Source organism: Sinocyclocheilus anshuiensis, unplaced genomic scaffold (genome assembly GCF_001515605.1).
Source record: "Sinocyclocheilus anshuiensis isolate Anshui unplaced genomic scaffold, SAMN03320099.WGS_v1.1 scaffold193, whole genome shotgun sequence".
In the NCBI taxonomy this organism is placed as follows: Eukaryota; Metazoa; Chordata; class Actinopteri; order Cypriniformes; family Cyprinidae; genus Sinocyclocheilus; species Sinocyclocheilus anshuiensis.
In genome coordinates, this window is record NW_015536468.1 from 973,043 (window position 1) to 994,853 (window position 21,811).

At 36.5% G+C, this 21,811-nt stretch overlaps 2 protein-coding genes across 5 annotated transcripts in view; both read left to right on the forward strand.

Moving 5' to 3' along the window:
• The first annotated feature begins 1,648 nt into the window (after nucleotides 1-1,648).
• On the forward strand, nucleotides 1,649-6,527 carry LOC107696243 (fibroblast growth factor 8-like). Of its 2 annotated transcripts, none has more exons than XM_016496541.1 (5): nucleotides 1,649-1,731; nucleotides 1,819-1,855; nucleotides 2,488-2,668; nucleotides 4,433-4,539; nucleotides 5,643-6,527. In XM_016496541.1, exons 1-5 carry the CDS (start codon nucleotides 1,700-1,702, stop codon nucleotides 5,916-5,918), a joined length of 633 nt encoding a protein of 210 aa, XP_016352027.1. In that variant the 5' UTR covers nucleotides 1,649-1,699; the 3' UTR covers nucleotides 5,919-6,527. The 2 variants fall into 2 exon arrangements, with proteins under 2 accessions (XP_016352027.1, XP_016352093.1); XM_016496607.1 differs by having other exon boundaries at nucleotides 2,521-2,668.
• A 7,006-nt stretch (nucleotides 6,528-13,533) lies between these two features.
• Nucleotides 13,534-21,811, forward strand: part of LOC107694796 (F-box/WD repeat-containing protein 4-like) — a 29,854-nt gene continuing 21,576 nt past the window's right edge. For 2 of the 3 annotated variants that reach the window (XM_016494516.1, XM_016494660.1), the window contains exons 1-6: nucleotides 13,534-13,905; nucleotides 14,092-14,133; nucleotides 15,016-15,111; nucleotides 15,566-15,751; nucleotides 16,474-16,606; nucleotides 17,367-17,461. In XM_016494516.1, the coding sequence (XP_016350002.1) occupies nucleotides 13,721-13,905; nucleotides 14,092-14,133; nucleotides 15,016-15,111; nucleotides 15,566-15,751; nucleotides 16,474-16,606; nucleotides 17,367-17,461 (737 nt within the window). In that variant the 5' untranslated portion in view covers nucleotides 13,534-13,720. The remainder of the gene's footprint in view (nucleotides 13,906-14,091; nucleotides 14,134-15,015; nucleotides 15,112-15,565; nucleotides 15,752-16,473; nucleotides 16,607-17,366; nucleotides 17,462-21,811) is intronic. The other variant, XM_016494591.1, reaches the window with a different exon arrangement.

The window sequence follows — 21,811 nt, forward strand, 5'->3', positions numbered from 1 at the left end:
AAAGTAACATAATGGAGGGTGGGGCTGATTTATTTTGACGTTTAATTGGTCCAGATTAGAAATAGATTGATCGACTTTATCTTTTTCTTTGCTTGACTAATTGTTTGCTTCGTAATTTTCGCACATCTCACATTTTTTATTTAGGCTAGTATTTGAAGTATATATTTAGTTAACATTAAATGCATTTAAATTATATTTCAGGTCAGTTGTAATTTAGTATTATGCCTGATTTAGTATCAAATGTAGCCTATGCCATTTAATGACAGATTCTTACAGACTTTTATGTGAGTTTAAAGTGCATTGTCAGTGCTTGACAAAAAATGGGACACTTCACACCTGTGTTATCCTTCTGATGTTTTAGGGATTTTTCTTTTGAGAAAAAAAAAAACGCTAATCGTCTGTAATCCTTTTAATATGTCTCACACTTTCCTTTTGCAATACACAAGTCAGCGGCAAACCAGTTCTGCAGTCTGCTGCCTTGCACAATAGCCTCGGTTTCAGTTTTGACATCAGAATTCACACATTTTAGCTAGGCTACTTGATGTTTGATTACTGTAGGTTTGGATGAGAATATATATTTCTATTTATATGTTTTTTTTATATATATTTTATTTTATTTGTTATTGCCTGTTCAGTAAGGTCCTACACTCTTAAAAATAAAGGTGCTTAAAAGGTTCTTCACAGCGATGCCATAGAAGAACCATTCTTGGTTCCACAAAGAACCATTCAGTCAAAGGTTCCTTAAAGAACCATCTTTTTCTCACCTTTTTGTAAACTGACGAACCTTATTTCGCCACAAAGAACCTTTTGTGAAACAGAAAGGTTCTTCAGATGTTAAAGGTTCTCTGTGGAACCATTTAGACAAAAAGGTTCTTCTATGGCATCGTGAAGCACCTTTATTTTTAAGAGTGTAAATGAATGATTGTTAATAACTTGACGTTTTATTATTAACCGAGCATATGAACGCGCGCTCGTCTAAACTCCTCCGAGTGCTTATGGACTCAGGTGAAGGCATATTTAAAAATGGTTCGTTGGTGGGGGTTTGGGTGAGACCCCCCTGCTTTTGTTCTATTGAAAAGGGGGCTTGTTCCTCCAGGACCAACCCTACAATTTTAACCAGGGGTGTCAGCGCGAGCGGGGTTGACGTTGGAGACTGACTGGCAATGGGAGAAGAGGAGGGGATAAGAGAGTCCAGCAGCACTGCTTCTTGAAGAAAGCTCATCAGATGCACTGTCCTGCCTCCTCTGACTGACATTCACGAAGGAGTCAGACTGGATCAAACGTCAAAGGATCTATTTCTGCTGCGCTCCTCACCTTCATGGACAGCACGGGACTTGAGTCTGTATGATTAGGTGCATCAGAAGCTCGTTCGCTAAAACTTGAAAAGTAAATCGTTTACATGCTGTGAGTTTTGCGTTAAGTGCACTTATTTGTTATTCTCGTTCTTATGAAGGAAACCCAGTTAGTGCTTATACTTGTCACCGGTGTCAGTCTGGACATTGTTTCTGCCTCTGAGCAGCAGATCTCGTAATTTGCCAGTTGATCTGTTCATCATATGTTGCGAGTAACAGTTGGGATACCAGCGCAGGACTTTATACATTTATTTCATCGGGAAAACCTGATTTTTGTTTTTTTAAATCTTTGCAAATTAGGCTACACACATTTTTTTTTTTCTGTGAGGCCCTTCCATTCCAGCAACATGAGGCTCATACCATCACGATTGAGTTATCTGTGAGTATATTTCCTTTATTATTTGTTTTCACACATTAACAGCTTCGCTTTCCAGAGTCTAATGTGAGATTTTCTCTCTTCCTGCAGATTCCTTCACCTCTTTGCGTTTTGCTACTATGCTCAGGTATGTGCAACATCTTTAAATATGCTTTTTACTGCCATTTTATTAAATGCTTATTTTAATTTACCTACACGTATTGTTAGAGAAACTGTAAAGCACTATTACTCTAATATATCAATTCCATACTTAGCCTAAATAATATAGCTCCTAAATTAAGATTTATATTTTATTTAAATATACCGTTGCTTTGCATAAAAATGCACGTTAAATTAAAAGGCACTAAAAGTGCGATGGGAGAGGATGTTCTTATCAGATGGGTATCACAGTGGGCGCTGTAACCTGGCAGGTAACACTAACATACTGGCACAGGCGCGTGAAGTATGCCAGCCTTGAGTCAGTGATGAAACATGTCGTGGAGACATAACATAAAGGGCTCGACTTAAGCGTTTAGGACAGTTTGGCTTGAAATGTAATTTATTTTAAGCCACAAACGACAGTTTTCCTAATAGCGCATTTCGTTTTCTAAAATCCCAAATTAAAAATGAATACGTTACGGACACGTTTTCTCATTTCGATTGCATTAGGCCTATTTTAAATGATTATTATTGGAGCGCGGTGTAATTTATAGGCCCGTATGAACGAATGATGAAGCAGTTTGTGCAGGTATTGATTATATGGTATTTAATTTCTGACAGGTAACCATTCAGTCCCCGCCTAATTTTACACAGCATGTGAGTGAGCAAAGTAAGGTGACGGACCGGGTCAGCCGTAGACTAATCCGGACCTACCAGCTTTACAGTCGAACCAGCGGCAAGCACGTGCAAGTTCTGGCCAACAAGAAAATCAACGCAATGGCCGAGGATGGTGACGCTCATGGTAAGAGCATCTCATTATTTATCTTGCACAAAATCATGTAATCTGTTTACACAAACCATGAAACCTTCTGTGACGCTTTGGCGCTTTGAGGAATCATTTAAAATGCGTTTTGCATGTAAATATTTTGCTAAATACATTGAAGAACATGTTTAATAGGCTACGGTTCTTCAGTGGTTCTTTGCATGGGGTCTTGAGTTCACTATATTGTTCTTTAGAGATCAAAAGCCATTTTATTGTAGGTTCTAATAGATTTCGAAGTGTCTAAAGCACAGTTACATAGATTTTTTCTGAAGAACTAGAATGAAAAGGTCTTTGTGAACTATAGATGATATCAGGCTGTAAATGCCATTTCTGGGTCTAACTGGAACTGTATTTATGTTTCTTTATTTTGTGGATATCTATGGTACACTGCATTTGAATAGCTGGGCATCTGTTCAGTTGGTGAAGTTAAAAAAGCAGTGGAGTGCAAAAAATGTTAAATGGATTCTAGATTGTTGAAGGTGAGTCTCTAGAGAGACGTGCGGGTCTGGAAGAGCCATTAGAACTCATCTTACTTCAACATTCTGAACATTTCTTGAAGAACGTTCCCCTCCTCTCCCGACCAGCTCAGGATGAAAATATGTCTAGCCGAATTCTGACCCTCACTTTTGCTTTCTATGGTCATTCGGTCCTGATGGCAGATCTCATAGAGCCTAAATCTAACTGTTTTAAGTATTTCTAGGATCAATTTGATCATTAATGTGTATGTTTGGTTTTATAAAATCATACATCAGTGATTAAGTGTTCTATTCATTTTTGTTTAATATGATAATTTATACAATCATAAGTTAAAATATTGTAAAAGCTCCTCACTAAAAATTTCATACAGATAAACATTATGAAAAAAATAAAAACATTTCGCTTACATATTTAATTTGTTACTTTACCTAAATCAGATCTCTTTTATTTGTAGCTCTCACTTATGTGGTTTCTCCACATGCAAACCCAATAATTACCAGCTCTGTTGTGGTATTTTTGGAAGCCTGGCTCTAGCTCTGCATGGTTTTGGTGACATCCATGTCACCTGAGCATGTTGTAGAGACAGCAGGGCTGTTAGTTCGGGCCAGTGCCTGGCTCCGGCTCTGGGCTTGTGGTTAGGCTCTTCACCAGCAGGTTATCTGACCCCCTCCATTTGAACCGTAACTCTTTACGATCACTCAGAGTATGGGGGCTGAATCAGAGAATGGCTGCAAGTGCTAATTCTTGGCATGGAGAATATCCATCATGGAAAGTCAGTTTCCCTGCAAACACTGCCTTGATTTTCTTATAATACACCTGAACTGTTAATGTACCTTTAATAATGAATAAAAAAATAAAAAAAATAAGTGATTTTTAAAAGTATCATTGTATATTTGTATTTTTAAATGGTGCATTTAACTCAAATATTTAAAAGTTCTTTGTTTATTTTTTGGTACATGGATGACGTGATAACAATTCACATAATGTTTATGTACTTACATAAAAGGTAAAAAGTTGAAAGTCCTGCCAGGAAGCCTTTGGTTTCTTCCAGAAGAATTGAAGTGCACTGCACATGTTTTTATCGTTCTACTAGAATTTAAGCTTACATAAATCCTAAAGAGTAGGCCCTTTAGATTTCACATATTTATGCCGGTGTGCATATGTGCACGTGTGTTTACTCATGACATTTTCCCATTGATTGACTGATCGTAATTTAGATTTTCCGAGTCACAGCATCTAATAAAAAATCTTCTTTCCTTTTTCCAGCCAAACTCATAGTGGAGACGGACACTTTTGGGAGTCGAGTTCGAATTAAAGGAGCTGAAACGGGATTCTACATCTGTATGAGCAGAAGAGGGAAACTGATTGGCAAGGTATGAGGAAAAAGTCATTATATAATAATTTTGTCACTGATAATAGTGCTCAGTTTACATATTCTGTTATACACACACAGCATATGTTTCAGTCACTTTTCTGTTCGGATTGAACGGTTTTTGATGAATGAGAATAAGAAGAGAAAGATCTGATAAATTAGAAATTCAGAAACATTACTCATATAGTCATGTAGTAGTTTCAGCATTCAATTGCTTGTGGATGTCCCTGATTTTATCATTATTAGGGAGTTCATTCAAATAATCAAACAAGAGTTAGATTTTTATCTTATAGTGGACACCAGACGTTTCCTGGTTGCAGTGGGTAAAATCGAGTGTGAAGAATGGGATCTTTCTTCCTTTTTTAGCTGGCTACTCTTGTTCCAATGTGGATTTGTGCCTTCTCCTTGCTGTGAATGGTAATAAAGTGGGATGGAGGTTCGGCCCCCACCTCCCAGCACCCTGCCAGGTGGACCATCTGCTTGGCACCCCTGATCTTATGCTATCTGACATATTGGCCGCCCAACGACAGCCTGCATGAGAGAGGGTTTTTTTCTGTTGTTGTTTTTTATTGGTTGATATGCAAGCGTTTTGGATTTGAGATTTTTAACAGGCTATTTTGTTAAGAGGCTGGGGAAAGGTTTGGACTCCTGGTTTGGCTCCTTACCCCGTTTGCATTTACTGGCCAGATAACGTTTAAAGGTCCTGTTGTTATGAACGTACAATGATGCGATGCCTATATTAAAGGCAAAACTAGCTTTACCATATAGTGTTTATATTGTTCAATGTCCTGGAGAAAGTAAAATATTACCATAATACCTTCTGGACTCAACTTAATACGGTTTATGCCTATATAATGAACAGTAGAAGAACTATTTTTCTCAGAGGATGAATCCGCAATGGTGTTTACTGCAAGGGGAAAGTCATTGGCTTCTGCTGTCATTTCTCCCTCTTGATCTGGGATCGTAATGACTTAAGCATATGCTGTGTGCGTGTGGGGAAGCCCTATGTAAACTGGAGCAGACCTTTTCCAAAATACTTTTCGATAAGCTTCATATTTCCCATCAATCAGGAGCTAAAAGTTTGTCTTTATCTTGTTCTCACAGAGAAACGGTCAGGGGAAAGACTGCATTTTCACAGAGATAGTCCTGGAGAACAACTACACAGCTCTGCAGAATGTGAAGTATGAAGGCTGGTACATGGCCTTCACACGCAAAGGCAGACCCCGCAAGGGCTCCAAAACCAGACAACACCAGCGGGAAGTCCACTTCATGAAGAGGCTGCCCAAGGGACACCAAATCGCAGAGCACAGACCCTTTGATTTCATCAACTACCCTTTCAACAGACGGACTAAACGCACCCGCAACTCAGGAGAGCGTTGAAGAGTGAAGCCGGAGAAAAGGAGAGGACAGAGAGCGAGAGACTTTCTCAAACAATGAACAGACTCCTCTTGTGGACTCCTACAAACATTTTTTTGTACTGAGCAACAATATACCTAACCTTTAGTTTTTTAATGAATTTTCAGAAATAACAAAAAAAGAAAAAAAAAAAAACATCTCGAGAAAAAAAGAGATCTATTTTTGTACCCTTGACTTTTAGTACTGACCTGTGTAAGAGTATAGAAAAGCGAAGCACGGGACGTGTAAGTGCTGACATTTTAGTAGTACGTGGACTTCATCCGTCTATCCTCTCTTGATCTGCTTTGGTTTCATTTGATTTCGATGGTTTTAGAGTAATTTATAACTCTTCGTATTGCTGCTCAAGGGGACTTGAAGGGCCTGAGAGAATGCACTGACACCACAAGGCTGTATTCGGTTACACAGGCAGCCGGGGCACCTCTCGACCACCCAGCGATAAGATACCCAGCTCATCTCTCAGTAACCTCTCTGGTTCTTGATTCTGGAACTCTCTGGAGATAAACACGGTTAAAGCAAACAGAGCTTTAAATACATATTTAAATGTGGCAGCTACATTTTGATTATCGCAGGTTTCCTACCGTGGTTTAAACTGTAAATTCCAAGGTGTATAAATGCATTGTACGGACTGTAGGAAAAGCTTTTGTTCTTCGTTGCATTTTGTTTGTCTGTTTTTTTATACAAATATAAATATATTTTTATTTGAGGATGTGTAAAATAATTTTAATGATGGAAATATTTATTTAAAAACCTGTAATAAATTTACCTTAGGATACTGACGTCTTTTGTCTAATGTGTTCTGTTCTAATATGCGCTTTTCCAAAATTGTTTAAAAAATGAAATTTCTTTGTTCTGTGGAACATACGAGAAGATAGCTTAAAAAAATGTTTGTGGAAAACATCCATGGACTGATTATTTAGACAATGTTCAATTTTCTGAGACATTTTTCCAAATATCTTCTTTTTGATACAGGTTTGAAATTACACGATGGTGAATAAATAATGGCATCATTTCATTTTTGGGTGACTATCCCTTTAAATAACACACGAAATAAGTGTATAAAAGGCATCTATCTATACATAGTTAAAATTGCCAAAGGGTCTTTTCCAGAAGCGTTCTAGACGTTCCAATGGCCTCATCCATAGAAAATTAGGCCAGTGCGGTCTTTGTATGAAACGACTTGTCATGCAATAGCATCATAATAAATACCACCATTGTTTGCATAACCCTTCTGGTTAGAGACCAATACAGAGTGAGATGGAGATACTGGGTCTCTCCCCCCAGAATGTTTGGAATGGCACATCTCAGGTCAACGGCTCAGTAGGACTGTCTCTCCAGGGGGGCTACACTGTTTGGTCTCTCCTCTGGTTGAACCGGACACACTACGGCTCCCTGGCCCCGTCTCCTCACCCTCGCTCAGGTGTTTTTGTTTAATCTCAGACCTTTAACTCCCTGTAGCTTAATCTGATTGGAGGGGTATCTGTTTTGTCCGGGCAGGGGTGCAGTGTGTTTGCGGACAGGGTTCCAAGGAGCCAAAAGCCAGAGGGCAGCGTATAGTGAGAAAACAAGAACCGGGGATTTGTGGTGTGAGATCACTATCTTGCTCTTGTCTGTGATGAGGAAGATTATTAATGACTCCTCTCAGCCTGAGATATGCATTACTGCAGTTATAATGCTATGTAAATTACGATCAGAGGGGGGAAAAAATAGACATTTTCTGATCCCTTTTTAATCAAATTAATTGCATCATAAAATTCTAACCGATTCAGCCAAAAATCATCCTCTAATTAGTGTTGGCTTGACACATCTCATGCATCATTGAAAAACGTGTTATACAGGTACATTAGCGAAGGCTGGCATTGTTTTTATGGTGCAATACGCCATGTGTTCTGCCTCATGTTATGCTAGTAGCTCAGCCAGGGTGCAGAGGTCAAACTCCTAGAAAGGCCAGAGCTTCAGAATGTTTCTTTGACTTTCTAGTATGCCGGTTTAGTTCCATTCAGCTGTGATGGACCAACAGTGTAATCCAGTTCAATGGATGGTAATCAATTAAGGAAAAAAGCTTATTGACATTTCTAAATAAACTACTTAGGAGACAAACCGTACATGTTTTAAATCTAAAACTGACAAACAAAGAAGGGCAGATTTAAGATTATAGGGCAAATGTTAATTTAAGTCGATTTAAATGTTTAGAGATTTTATTTCATGATTTTTAAAAAGGGATTAGGAAAACATATTAAACCATACAACCATATTAAAATATGTACATGCACATAAACTATAAAAAGTAATTTTTCAAAGTTTACATATTAACAAAGATAATTGTAGCACGTTTTACCAGAAAATACTATTTCATTTTTTTTCCTACTTCAAAATGGCATGTTTATTTCAATGTGTTACTAGCTGTAATAGTTTGTGAAATTTACTTGCAATTTTTCACACCACAGAACAATGTAAGCAAAGCAGTGAATGAAAAATCTGATTAAGATGATAAAAATAATAATAATAATAATTGGTGACCAGGAACTGGATCTAAAATACACCCAGAAACCCAGACATTGAGTTCATGCACATGTTTGATGTCCCCCAAGCTTTTAGTTTGGTGGTAGTGTTATCAAATAAATGAACCACCGGAACCACCAATTGACTCCGTTTTTTCACACTGATGACGTCTACTATTGATTAACAGACCTTGATAATTTGCCACAGTTATTCTGCTTTATCAGGCCTCAGTTTCCCCTGAAATTTGTCTCCATGACCATAAAGTTGTAAGAAACCCAGGGGATCCAGCAGGTTGTGGGAAAAATCACACCTTCTGTGCAGCTTGTGATGCCATGCAAATGAAGAGCAATTCCACTGAGAAAGAGGGGACGCAAAACTGCTTTCATCCATTTTATTGAGCTGCAACCGTCATCCTTAACCCCTGATAAACAAACAGGGCTACCTTCTTAATTTGCTTAGGGAGCAATTTAGACTTGTACAAGCTCCCCTGCTGAACTGGCAGAAAGGCAGGGGTGAGAGAATGGGATGACCCAAACCTCTAAGCTGCCTTTACTTCACATTCTGCCTAACCCTGGTCATAAAACCCTTCCTGCAAATTGGAGCTCAATGGAGGAAACATGGGTTAAAATAATGCAAGTCCACCTTGAGTGCTCTTTCTAGCACCCATACGACATCTGTAGTCTTTGCAATGAGCAAGCCATTAAAAGTCTAAACTAAAAGTCTGAACTTGTTGTAGTATTGTAGTACTTATTGCTGAATAATTTACACACTGATTCACAGAAAAGAGAGAAGCAGTATGGTTTTATCAAAGCAACAATGCATGAGATGGAAATGTAAGTTCATGTCACAAAAATAGCAACACTATATTGGCTGTATTCCTAGAGTGCACAAGCCAGCAGCCAATCACTAAGTTATAAATGACATGCAAACATTGTTCAAAGAGAAGATGGGACATGACAGTTTGACTGTTTGTATATGGGACATATGGAGGAACTGTTGACTTTTCCAATTGGAGCTGTAATCTTTTGTTTGCCCATGCATTTCTAAGGCCGATTGTCTGAATGATCTCAACAATTACAGGCTAAATGTGTTTGCCAGCCACACAGCGCACCCTGCACCCCTCTAAAAAGATCAAACGGGAAGATTCCCCCTCCTTCTTCATCTCCTTTCAGTCATGACAATTCAGCTGGAAAGCCAACCATAAATGATTTTTTTTTTTTTTGAACTTCCAGTATCTGGGACACAGTTATTCAGATACCTGAATTTCAGAGGTTAATAAATTGAAGAACAACATATTTAATCTACACACTGTAAAATTCAATAGTTTACCTTACTTAGATTTAATTAGTTATCTTTACTTAGTTGTTATACTTACTAGGTTTTATTAAGTTACAGCTACTTTCAAGGCAAATAAAACAATTTACTTACTGTTTAGAGTGACACTTACTTCAAATATTCAAGTAGCCACAAAGGAACCAATGATATTAATAAACCAGTGAGAGGCAGCAGTGCACTAATATGTTGCTAATGTGCAAGAAGAAAAGAAAAAGAGTCTTAATAGACTTGTAGAGTCTTAATAGACCCATTTCCTCCATGTCTGCAGTTATCTTTCACTAGTTGCATTCACTCGTTTCCCAAAGTCATCTTGAATGTTGAATTTTCAATACAACTGAAATATTTGAGAGAACATCATATAAGCTAACTTCATAAATTGATGTTGATTTTCCTAAAATGTGTTTTTTTGTACTCACCATTATAGTATAGTATAGTGATTAGTGTTCCCTTTGTAGTGTATTTTATTTTTTGTGTTTATTAATGAACTTTTTTAACTTTATTTATAAATACCTTGAGATGCTTTTAATTGGGTTTATATAATCCTTAAATAGTCTGTGGTAATATGCTAACGTCACACACAGACTTAAACAATCAGCACGTGAATCACAACAATGGTAACAATTCAATTTCATTTATTTTCATTAATTGTAACAATAACAATTTTATTTGCTCTTTTTGTTGTGCTACTACTGACACAAGACAGCAAATAAAATTGGCAAATAAAATCAACAACTGTGAAACAAAGCAACTGCATAATTTATTCATGCCGCAATGCAAAGTCAGTGAGTAGCTATACTAAGTCATGAGTAAACCTAAATGAAAGGATCAAGTACCCCCTACAGTTCTTTTTTCGTTACTAGAACTCTCATGTAAGTAAACTATAACAACTACAACATACTATTCCTATTTCACTTTACTTAGATTTTTCAAGGCAATCGGTTTGCATGCTTTTTTTAAGTAAGCCCAACTAATTTGATTTTACAGTGCAGGAACTGTTTGCACAATTATGTAAATGATGTAATTATTAATTCATACATTTTATTTGAAGAATATTTTATCTGTCGAGCCTCTAAAGGGGAAAAAAGCACCATTATAGGAGTCTGTATGACTAATGCACCATATTCCAAGTCATACAATAGCTTTGTATGAGAAACAGACACAAATGTAAGTCATTATTACCTGATAATCTTCCCCTCCAGTGAGCTGATAACTTGAGAATTGCTGTGACTGGATAATTGAGTCAGTGACTTCAACTCAAGAACCGGATCAGTCCAAGTTGTGAATGAATCACTAGGAATGTTTTTAACAGGATCAGTGATTCCCTGAAAAGATCCAACTCAAAAGACTGATTCAAATCGAATTAAACATCTCTTATGAATGTACCAAACAGAGCTTTTCCATGAATATGACTTCAACCTTGTTGTTCTGTTTTGCATTATAGCACCTGAGACTTACAAATTATTTGGAATGACATTAGAATTAGAATAATTTCTAATTAGAATTAGAATTTTCATTTTTGAGGAAACCATACTGTTTTCAAAGGTTTTGAAAGAAATTAGTACTTTTATTCTGCAAGGATGCATTAAACTGATCAAAAGTGACAGTAAAGATATTTAGAAGGTTACAAAAACTAGATTTAAAATAAAATAAATTCATCAAAGAATCCTGAAAAATGTATTACAGTTTCCGCAAAGATACACAACACAAATGCTTTCAACATTGATGATAATAAGAAACGTTTCTTGAGCTCCACATCAGACTGAAGTAACGGCTGCTTGTTCAGATTTGCCCTCCCAGGAGGAATGAATTATATTTAAAAATATAACATAGAAAACAGTTATTTTAAATGGTAATAATATTTAACAATATTACTGTTTTACTGTATTTTTTATTAAATTAATGCAGCCTTGGTGAGCATAAGATCCTTATTTTAAAACATTAAAAAGTCTCAAACTTTTGAACATTAGTTTAGTACCTAAAGCAATAAATTCACAATGTTCATTGACAAAATATCTTATTGATTTTTCTTTGATTTCTATTTACTTCTTGATGTTTTAAACAGCTTATGCACTCATTTTACTTATACCAAACTCCTATTGTTGCAAAAGAGATTATCTGTTGGTAAAGCATGCAAAACATTAGCAGTGAAGTCTGTAAACCATGCTTTCTATAGAAACAGAGAGAAAGAGGATGAGGCTGTTAAAGAGGTAATATCTGTGACTGCATTGAACTAAACTCGTCTCCGTAAAGGAGATAGGGAAAAGTAAAAGGATACAGAGGCCTGCGTAACTTGGTCACCGCACTGAATGGGCTGAGGTCAGGCCACCACTTTGGTTCAAACAAAGGCAGCCACCAAGTAGTCGCATTACTGACAATCACATACCATAACCTAGGATCAAATGGCCCCATTGTGGCACTAATATAAAAAACATGTTGTAGAATGACAAGCGGTGAATGCTTACATGAGATGGGGTCCTCTGTCAATTACAAGACACTCACCATACAAAAAGAAGAGGAAGCAGAAGAAAAACATCAAGGCAATTGAATGTGCCATAGAGTGAGGGGTGGACAAGCTGAGTGATTGGAGGACAGGCTGAGGGAAGAAAAGAACAAAATTGCATTCCACAAGCAACTGAGCATGTCTTCAGAGAAATAACGTCTATAGAGGCACAAGAGATGAGAGGAGAAGACGAATAATAACAAACCTCAATAAATAGTTTCACAAATCTATGAGATAAAGCAATTACTTTCAAAAAAGTCCTTTATTAATGTATGCATTAAAACACGCTTTAAACATGTTAAATAGCCATTAATTGTTTTTTTTTCTTGCTTCTTCAATGTGTAAGCTCATAATGGTGTAAAATAGCTTTGACTACTAAATAAATGAAATTACATCTAAATTATCTATTTTTTCTACCTCTCTTTTTAATAATACAAATTAATTTTCAATGTTTTTTTTTCTGTGCATGCAACTTATTAAGGGAGAGGTTTGAGTAAAACTTTTAATGACTAATCTTATTATATTTGGTCATTTTAAGATTCATTTTTTAATTATTTTTTTCTAATTTTTGGATTTTTTATTGCAGTAATCTCATGAGCTAGAAAACACATTGTTTATACTGAAACCAGGCTGCGTCATTTTTATTCAGATATTTTATTTATTAAAAATAAATAAAAAAAGACAGCATTAGAAATTAAACTCGCATTTCCAAGGAATCATAATCCTTATCATGCTCATCACTGACCAAACCACTAAATATGTTATATGCTCTTTGTGAACTTCTATATTCTGCATGGTAAATAAGTGCATACTTAACTTTTTTTTTTTTAGACTAATGGGGTCACTGAAAAAGTCCTCAATGCTTGTAATTAAAAAAAATATATATATAAAATTATATAGGCTAGGCCTAGATAAATTCTTTACAATCTAATGCCATATGCATCCCCAAATATTATGCAACTTGCATTGTTTTTGGAAAAAGGAAGATATTTTTCCTTTTCTTCCTTTTCAGAATGTTTTTATTTTTCATATGTTAATACAGTATTTATAAAGTACATTTCAATTTATTTAATAATTAATAGAGAGAGAGAATCATCATAATCAACAGAAACAGGAGTTAAAAAAAAAACCGTAAGAGCTCCAGCGACTGTTCATACATACAGCCTCAGCCTGAGTGAACGGCACCGCAGAAAACCTGATGGATTTAAGTCACTGGCTCTAGTCAGCTACATCTAGTGGATCACGTGACTCTACTGGTTGTGATGGCTTCCTTCGCTTACTGTGACTACACGTTTTGAGAAAAACATGGGCTTCTGCGTATTCCTGCGTCAAACCGACGAGTGTCCTCTCAGTAATACGCTTCATATTAGTGGAGGCTGACAAAGCGTGATAAAGAAAAGAGGAAAGGCGCTGATCTGGAGAAGAAGCCGCGATGTTTCTGTTTCAGTTACCCGAGGATGTGCTCTTCCACGTCTTTTCCTACCTGGATCCCAGATCGCTCTGCCGCCTCTCACAAGCGTGCAAGAGAAGCTACATGTTCATCTCCAGAGACGCTGTTTGGAGGAAAATAGCTAAAGACATTATTAACACTGGCATGACACGACAAGGAATAGATTTGTAAGGATTTTGAGATACACTAGCTGTGTTGCTAGCTAATAGTTCTCGGCCTACGCATAGAATAACAGAACTACGTAGACTGCGTAGGGCAACGGGCATTCATAGCATTCGTGACGTAATAAAAACAGCGTATGTTGAGATTCAGTTCCGTTCTTACGCTGATAGTCACGTGGGTTTTGTTTACAGGTGCAATCTACGTAAGGGGCCTGAAGACAACAAATTGGAAAAGTAATATATCTATAAGCAGATGAATAGGATGTTGGATTGTAGTCAACCTGTTTTTCTTCGTATAATTGTTTAGATTAGACCAAATTGAACTAGCACTTAAGTCACTTTCCACGAAAACGAACTTTGATGTGCCGCAACATTTTTTGAGGACGAATATGGATGTCTTATATTTTGCATGCACCCTGTTATCATATAATTCTATTCATTTGTTATTACAAAAATTAAAGGTAAAATTCTTAAACCGTTCCTCTTATTACCAAGAATGGGGGGAAACCCTTTGTGTCCCAAAAAATACATTATTTGGAAGAACTGCAGCAGGTTCAGCAATAATAATAATAATACATTGCACTTTCTTAATTTTTATACAAATTTTTAATGTTGAGTTTATTTTTTTCAAGCTCTAAGGATTTTGGATTTTGTTTGACTGCCTGAGGTTGTTGGTCAACATTTTCTGCAGGTTAAGCACTTTCTTTAACTGACCATTATTTGAGAAGTTAAAAAAATATAAGTTTCAAATGCTGTGCTGTGTCCTTTTTGTGGAAAGTGCCAAGTCAAAAACATTTGTATTATAAGCTCACTTACACCAGCTAAAATTATTGCAAAATTGTTGTACTATATTGTTAACACACGAACAAACAGGTTGACAGCTCTGTTTATTTTTAAATCTATGATATAATAATTTATATATGTAGTGTGCATTTCTGCTAAACAGTCTACACTGTCTGCTGGAAGGAAATTCTGAAAACCTATAAAGAAGCAGCGTATAATTTCAGAGACCTTTCAGTCTTCTTCTATAGGGGAGCATGAATACAGCAGTTTCTTTATTTTGCCAATTATCTAAAGTAATCTCAAATTATTTCAAACATTCTTAAATTTTTTCAGGTGTCCTTCTATTCCTCTTAAGGACAGAGTGAGGGTGTCCCACAACTGGATCCATGGAGTCTGTCGTAAAGAAGTCCTTTTAAAATGGAAAATTAAGTAAGTTATTTTATATTCTTTATATATAAGCCTAAGTCCTTTAAACTTCAGTCACATTTATTTTGCACTTTGGATGTATCAAAATTGGAAGCAAAAATAACTTAAACTGTCTATAAAATAACTAGCCATATACAGATGCAAAAATACAATTGCTAAAACTAGTCAAATAAAATGGTTATAATGTGACCCAACCCATACTTTGTAAGGGAGAAGGGAAAAAGGAATTTAAAAGTAAGTTGGAAGATGTCGTACTTTCATTGTCCAACCCCAAAATACATATTTTTCAGACATTTATCTTCTGACTTAGAGTGAGTAGTTGACCTTGCCAATATGGACAAGACATTATTGTGTTTTTTTATTAGCCTCCTCGTCACCTTAAGCCCCAAGATACAGATTGAGCTACAGAAAAAACATGTGTAGGAGTAATTTCCATTCCTTGATTGTTCGCCCACAGCTTGTTGCCGTGGATACAGCTGGACTGTGATGTGCTGTATCTCTCTCAGGCAGCAAACATCAGTGCGTACCATCTGAGAGCTGAGGGGGGGAAGTTACAGAACAATCGAGTGGCCCTGTTCTCGGGTCACCAAGAAGACGTGTGCAGATTCACTCTGACAGACACACACCTTATCAGTGCAGGAGGGTAAATCCATGTTCTTTTTAGTCATTTGTTTTATTTGATTTATTGTTTTACTATAATTATCACGTCAGGAATCATATGAACAGATTTGATAAGGAATTGCTTCTTCAAATCTTATAATATAGTCACTGAATAAAATAAAATACTATTTTACCTCTTTTTTTTTTTTTTAAATGAGAAACTGATGTAATTTCCATTAGCACACAGAAACTATCAGCGACCTGTATTCTTCGCCTGAATGGTAAAACAGGAATGTGCTTGTTTTCCCTCTTTTTTTGTTATTGTGCCACTAGGTATTTCCTAAATTTAAACATAGTAAAATATTAACTACAGTAGTTCAGCCATGCAGTGAGTCCACACTTTATGGTTTGATTGTTTGGGATAGTTTGCTGTTTAAAACACATGATGATGAAAATAATAATTATTATTATTACTACTACTACTACTACTACTACTACTACTACACATTTTGTTTACAGTCATAAAATACAGTACAGAACAATATAACATAAATCATAGCATATATTGAAAAACATCAATTCTGCATATTCTGCAATTCTGTTAAGACTTTTGAGTTATAATTAATCAGGAATAGCCAATGAGTTAATCCTAAAATACAATGCTGCTTTTTTGTAATTATATCTCATTAATATTTATTTGCTATAATGCTCTTCTCTTCTGAATTTCTTATTTTAATTTCTTAATCTCTTCTTTAATTTTTTCAGTGACGGTAAAATAATTGTTCATGACAGAGAAAGTGATTACTCTGTGGAGTATTATGGTCACAATCAGGAGGTGAACTGCATTGACTGTAAAGGGGGTGTGATAGTCAGTGGCTCCAGAGACAAGACTGCAAAGGTGAGATTGTACACTCTATGTTTTGCTTTTGTTTTAATTTAAGTAAATATGGTAGCTACTGTATGTCCATGACTAGGTTTCTTGCATTGGTTTCTTTTCACTCACTGTGTGGCTTTCAGTAGAATTTGAAGGTGACATGTACAGTATATAGAAGAATTTTGTTACAGGAGACAGTTTGTATGCAACAGTGGGAGTAAATCTTTAAATCTGTCAATTTGGACCCAGTCCAATTCAGTTCCACTTACGCAATTATTTATTTAAATTGGAGTTATATTCAAGGGTGCCTTGAAGCTGCTATGTAGAGTGACCCTGTGCTACTGTTTGGCAGGTCTATTTGGTATTTGGACATCCGAAGTTCATACTTCAAAGATAAAACATTAAACATGTTTTTACTATTTTTGAAAGAAGTGTCTTATACTCACCAAGGCTGCATTTATGTGATCAGAAAAAAAGATAATATTGTGAAAGATTGTTACAATTTATAATAATTGATTTCCGTTGTAATATATCTTGAAATGTAATTTGTTGCTGTGATGGCAAAACTGAATTTTTTGATGAATAAAAAGCACAGTATTTTTTTGAAATATACTTTTTGTACCAATATAAAAGTTTTTATTTTTGATCAATTTAATAAACCTTTGCTGAATAAAATTATTATTTATTTTAAAAAAAAATCATACTAACCCCAAAGCTTTGAACAGAAGTGCTGGTTAATGTCTGCCTGACTCATGATTTTAGTAGGGTTGTAATTTCATTTTAGATTTGGGCTCTGGCTCCTGATCGGTTTGGACAGTGCTTACATACAATCCCCACATATGACAGAGTGTGGTCGGTGGCCATCAGTCCATCTCTATGGTAAGTCTATACTCATGATTGAGTTGTGACATGAGATTTGTCTAGTCTTTGTGATTAAGAGTCTTATTAATGCTTACAATATAGCCTACCAAAGACCTTTCTTCCAGTGTTTGATTAATTTTCAATATTGGATAAAGCCATATCATTCAAAACCTGAATGACTTTCGTCTGTGGAACACAAACTCTTGGTAACCAAACAGCTTTGAGACTTGTCTCAAAATATCTTCTTTTATGTTCCACAGTAGAAAGTAAGTCATACAGGTTTAGAACAACATGAGGGTGAGTTAATAATGACAGAATTTTCATTATTGGTTGAAATAATTTAAAAAGTGTATTTTTTAACATTCTGCCTGAGACCAAATTATTTTAATGTAAAATCTGGGATTCAAAATCTAAACCTGGAAACAAACAGAAAATTGTAGAATTTTGAATAATTTCAAACAAGAAACATTATGATGAAAATAGAAATAGGCAATATTTATGCTTTTGCACTATTTCTAGGTCAAATACAACCATATTTATGGCATCGATAATCCTAATCATCATCATCATCATGGCAATCTTCTTTGAATTAAAGCTCATCTTGCACAAGATTGCAAAATGCAAAATGTTGATAATTCAATTCAACTTTTCTGTCAGATTGTTAAGCAAAACAGAAGCATTTTCCCTAGCATTTTCAGAACTTTGAACACTGTATTTCCTTCTATATCCGTGATGCTCTTCCAGTTTCAGGCTGTCTCACTTGTTAGACATTATGTGTTTGATTCTGCCGCATACTTCATACTCACTGGTTTCCTCTGTTCTTCTCACCATATGAATCACCAACAGACCTGAACATCAACCTTAGCTTTCATCAAAGTGAATTTGAGATCTTGCAAGTAATGAATGTATCAGTGGGTTTAAAAGAGCGGGATGGGGGTGGCGGCGGCGGCATTTTTACGGCTCGTGAGGTGAAGTGGTCATAGACAGGGCAACCCAAAGCAGGTGGCCAGACCCTTTTTTAATACATACTCTTCAATTTATTGCCATGCCATTGCTTTGAAGTCAATTAGTTCACACCTCTGAAATGCAGATGGAGAAGAATGTGATCCCGGCCCCTAAAGGCTTAGAAAGCAGAATTTTACCCTCTCATGGTGTGAAAAAGACCCTTTTTGTGGGCCTAAAACTCTCAAATGTACCCTACAATGTTTTTCCCGCTTCTCAGCTCTCACCAGGACAGTGGCGATACATCATTGAGTGTTTCTTTGTGTTTCTTGACTTTTTAAACACAGAAATGTGTTGAACCGTCCAGTTGATAAATCGTTACAGACTTTTGAACTTTAGAAAGCTGTTTCAGTCTACAACTGGTTAACCGTTTCTCCCTCAATACATCTGGGAAGTTTCCCGATGTGATGAGCTGTTTAAACAAGTGTGGGATGGAGTGAGACAGGCGAAGAGGGAAAAAAAACGTGCAGGATATTATGGTGAAGCGGGGTTGCCTTTGCTTTTGCTGCCTTTGATTGCTCGGCCATGTATACTCCCACATGCTTAATGACACGCAGGCACATGAAGCTGTAACACTAGCGCAGACAGAGCCTCCACCTGCCCCTGATCCGTCAAACGCACCTTCACAGCACTGCTGAAGGAATGGAAACACCGTGCGCTGGGAGACACTAAAAGACATCGACCGACTCAGCCGCGTTCTCATCTTTTGTCACGACAAGACCAGAAGAAAGCCACTGCTACTTGAGCAGATGCAATGGTTCAACGCAGTTTTAGTCACTCAGTTGAGTTATTAATCCCCACTGCCCCATCTCCTCAGCCAAGAATTTAGGTTTCAAAATAAGAGACGAGTATCCACATCATTAATTCTCCAATTTGATGGCTGAAATAGCAGGCCTCTGAAAAAGACTGTTGGACCTAGATAATGGACCACACTTCTTTACACATATTGAGTGGTGGGAGAAGTTGATGAAATTGACTTGAAATAAAGGAGTCAACTAAATCAGGGTTTTTTATACTTTTTGATGCCTTTGCACCAAACCTATACTGACCTATAACGATCTATTTATAGTGTGAAAAAATTGACAATTGAGTGAAGTGTTTAAATTATTGTAAATGCCTTGCAAATAAACTACCGTTCATAAGAAATTCATGATTTTATTTAGCAAGGATGCATTAAATTGGCCAACAGTGATAGTAAAGACATTTATAATGTTACCAAAGATTTCTATTTCAGATAAATGCTGTTCTCTGGAACTTTCTATACATCAGAGAATCCTGAAAACAAAATATTAAGCAGCACAACCATTTTTTAGCATTGATAATAATAACCAAATCAACACCAAATCAGCATATTAGAATAATGATTTCTGAAAGATCATGTGACACTAAAGACATTTTATAAAAGTTTTTGCTGTATTTTTAGTCACATGTCTTGAGACTTCTTTCAAAAACATTAAGACATCTTTTAATCTTACAACCTCAAACATTTGAACAGTAGTTTATTTTCTGGAAAGTAGTTACTTTTCATGAAGTTGACACTGTATCTTTTTAGCTGTCAATTTAATAAATTAATTGTGATAAATGTCATGATTAACCAGTGTTTAGAAAGCAGAATAAAAAATGTAATTATTTATTACAATAATTATTATTTCGCTTTTTCATATTTTATATTTGAAAACTTGAATTTATGTTTTAAGATTTATTTCTATTATATATATATTATATTCATTTATTCTGAACTTTTTAGAAAACCTCTGAACTAACTTATAAGCAGACATTTAAGCATATTTCTCTGTGATTTTCTGGCCATGTGGAATCGAATCAAAGAAAATTCCACTTCCACTATTTGATTTTGAAAAACATACTGTAGCAAAGCTGATATTTTTGGGCCTGCTTAGTTTTGTTAAAAGTTTCATTTCCTCTCCAGATTTTCTGTTTCATATGTTCGAGCTCCACCAATTAGAAAGAGCAACAGATGTCCTCTAATTGAGAGTGTGTTCTGATTTCACTCCTGTAACAGTCAGGAGCTGAAACCGTAGACGGAGAGGGTTTCAAAATAGTGATTGCACAGTGTGTTTTAATTTGGAAACCTGAAGGAATAGATGGGAAGCCCTTGTGTTGCAAATGTAATTGTTCCAGCTTCACGCTTGAGGTATCTAAAGGACAAGGAGCAAGAGAGGAGACGCTGCAGTGAGCAAGAGAAGGGGTGAGGGACAAAGAAAAGAGAAAGAACAGGGAGAAAGATGTCGAAAGAGTGTGCATATGGTCGCCTCTGACACTCAGGTGTTAGGGGCTGTATTGTTCCAACCCAATGCAGAATCACACTTGTGTATAAAACAAAAGAACCGTGTAAAAAAAATATAGCCCTTCTCTCTTTTTTCCCACCACCATTTGCTCAAGCTCTGAATTGTATTTCTTTCTTTTTAACCTCCCTCCTCATCTGTTTCGTAACCCTCCCTCCCTTTTTGCCATCGTTTTTTCCAAGGAACGTTATCTGAAGGTCTGTTAGTGGGATATTCCGGCCGGAGCGAAATGCCAAGGCTGACTGTCGTCTATCTTTTTGCAGTCACTGATCCTAACCGTATCCAGTGGCCCTTGAGATTGCTTTTACAATTTTAGGCACCTGGGTTTTTCACAGCATTTTATTTCTTTCATATTGGACCATCTTCTCAGGTTTTTCACTAGTTATTTCAGAGCGTAATGCGTGCGAGCGGTGGACAGGACCGGTCCTGTGCAGACTTGAAGAACTCCACGGTGACTGCATGACTTTCACAGCTGATGTTGCAATGTGAACGCTAGCTCTGAAATTCCCTAAATGGTGTCATATGGCTAGCGGTCCCAGCCTGAACTGTGAGACCGCTCCAAAAAAAAGGCCACTCTCCCATTGCGAAGGTAATGGGCACTCTGGCTCCCTGCATTGTTCTCATTTCACTCCAGTGGGTTGCTCTTCTGCTCTGAATTCCATTTACAATCTCATATCAAAGAGACAGCAGCGGCCATGTTGAAGGAAAAAACAAAAACGGTATTCACAGCAGCCCAAATGATTCCTGATTCTTGATCTGTAACCCATGAGCTTGCCTGGATCACCCCCGCCCCCTCCATTCCCCCATCTCAGTCTAGTCTTTGTCTGCCATGTCAGACTTCAGACTCTCACCCCAAATGTTGATTCATCTGCTCCTGTGTGAGCAAAGGCCCTGATTGCTACTAATGTACGGTGGCCGAGAAGTGCAAAGCAGATCACAATTCTGAAAACAAAATAACAAATTACAAACGCAAATGCAAGTCTAAAAAACAAAATAACAATTCAGAAAGCACAACAACAATTCAGAAAACATTATAACAAGTCAGAAAACACAACGACAAATC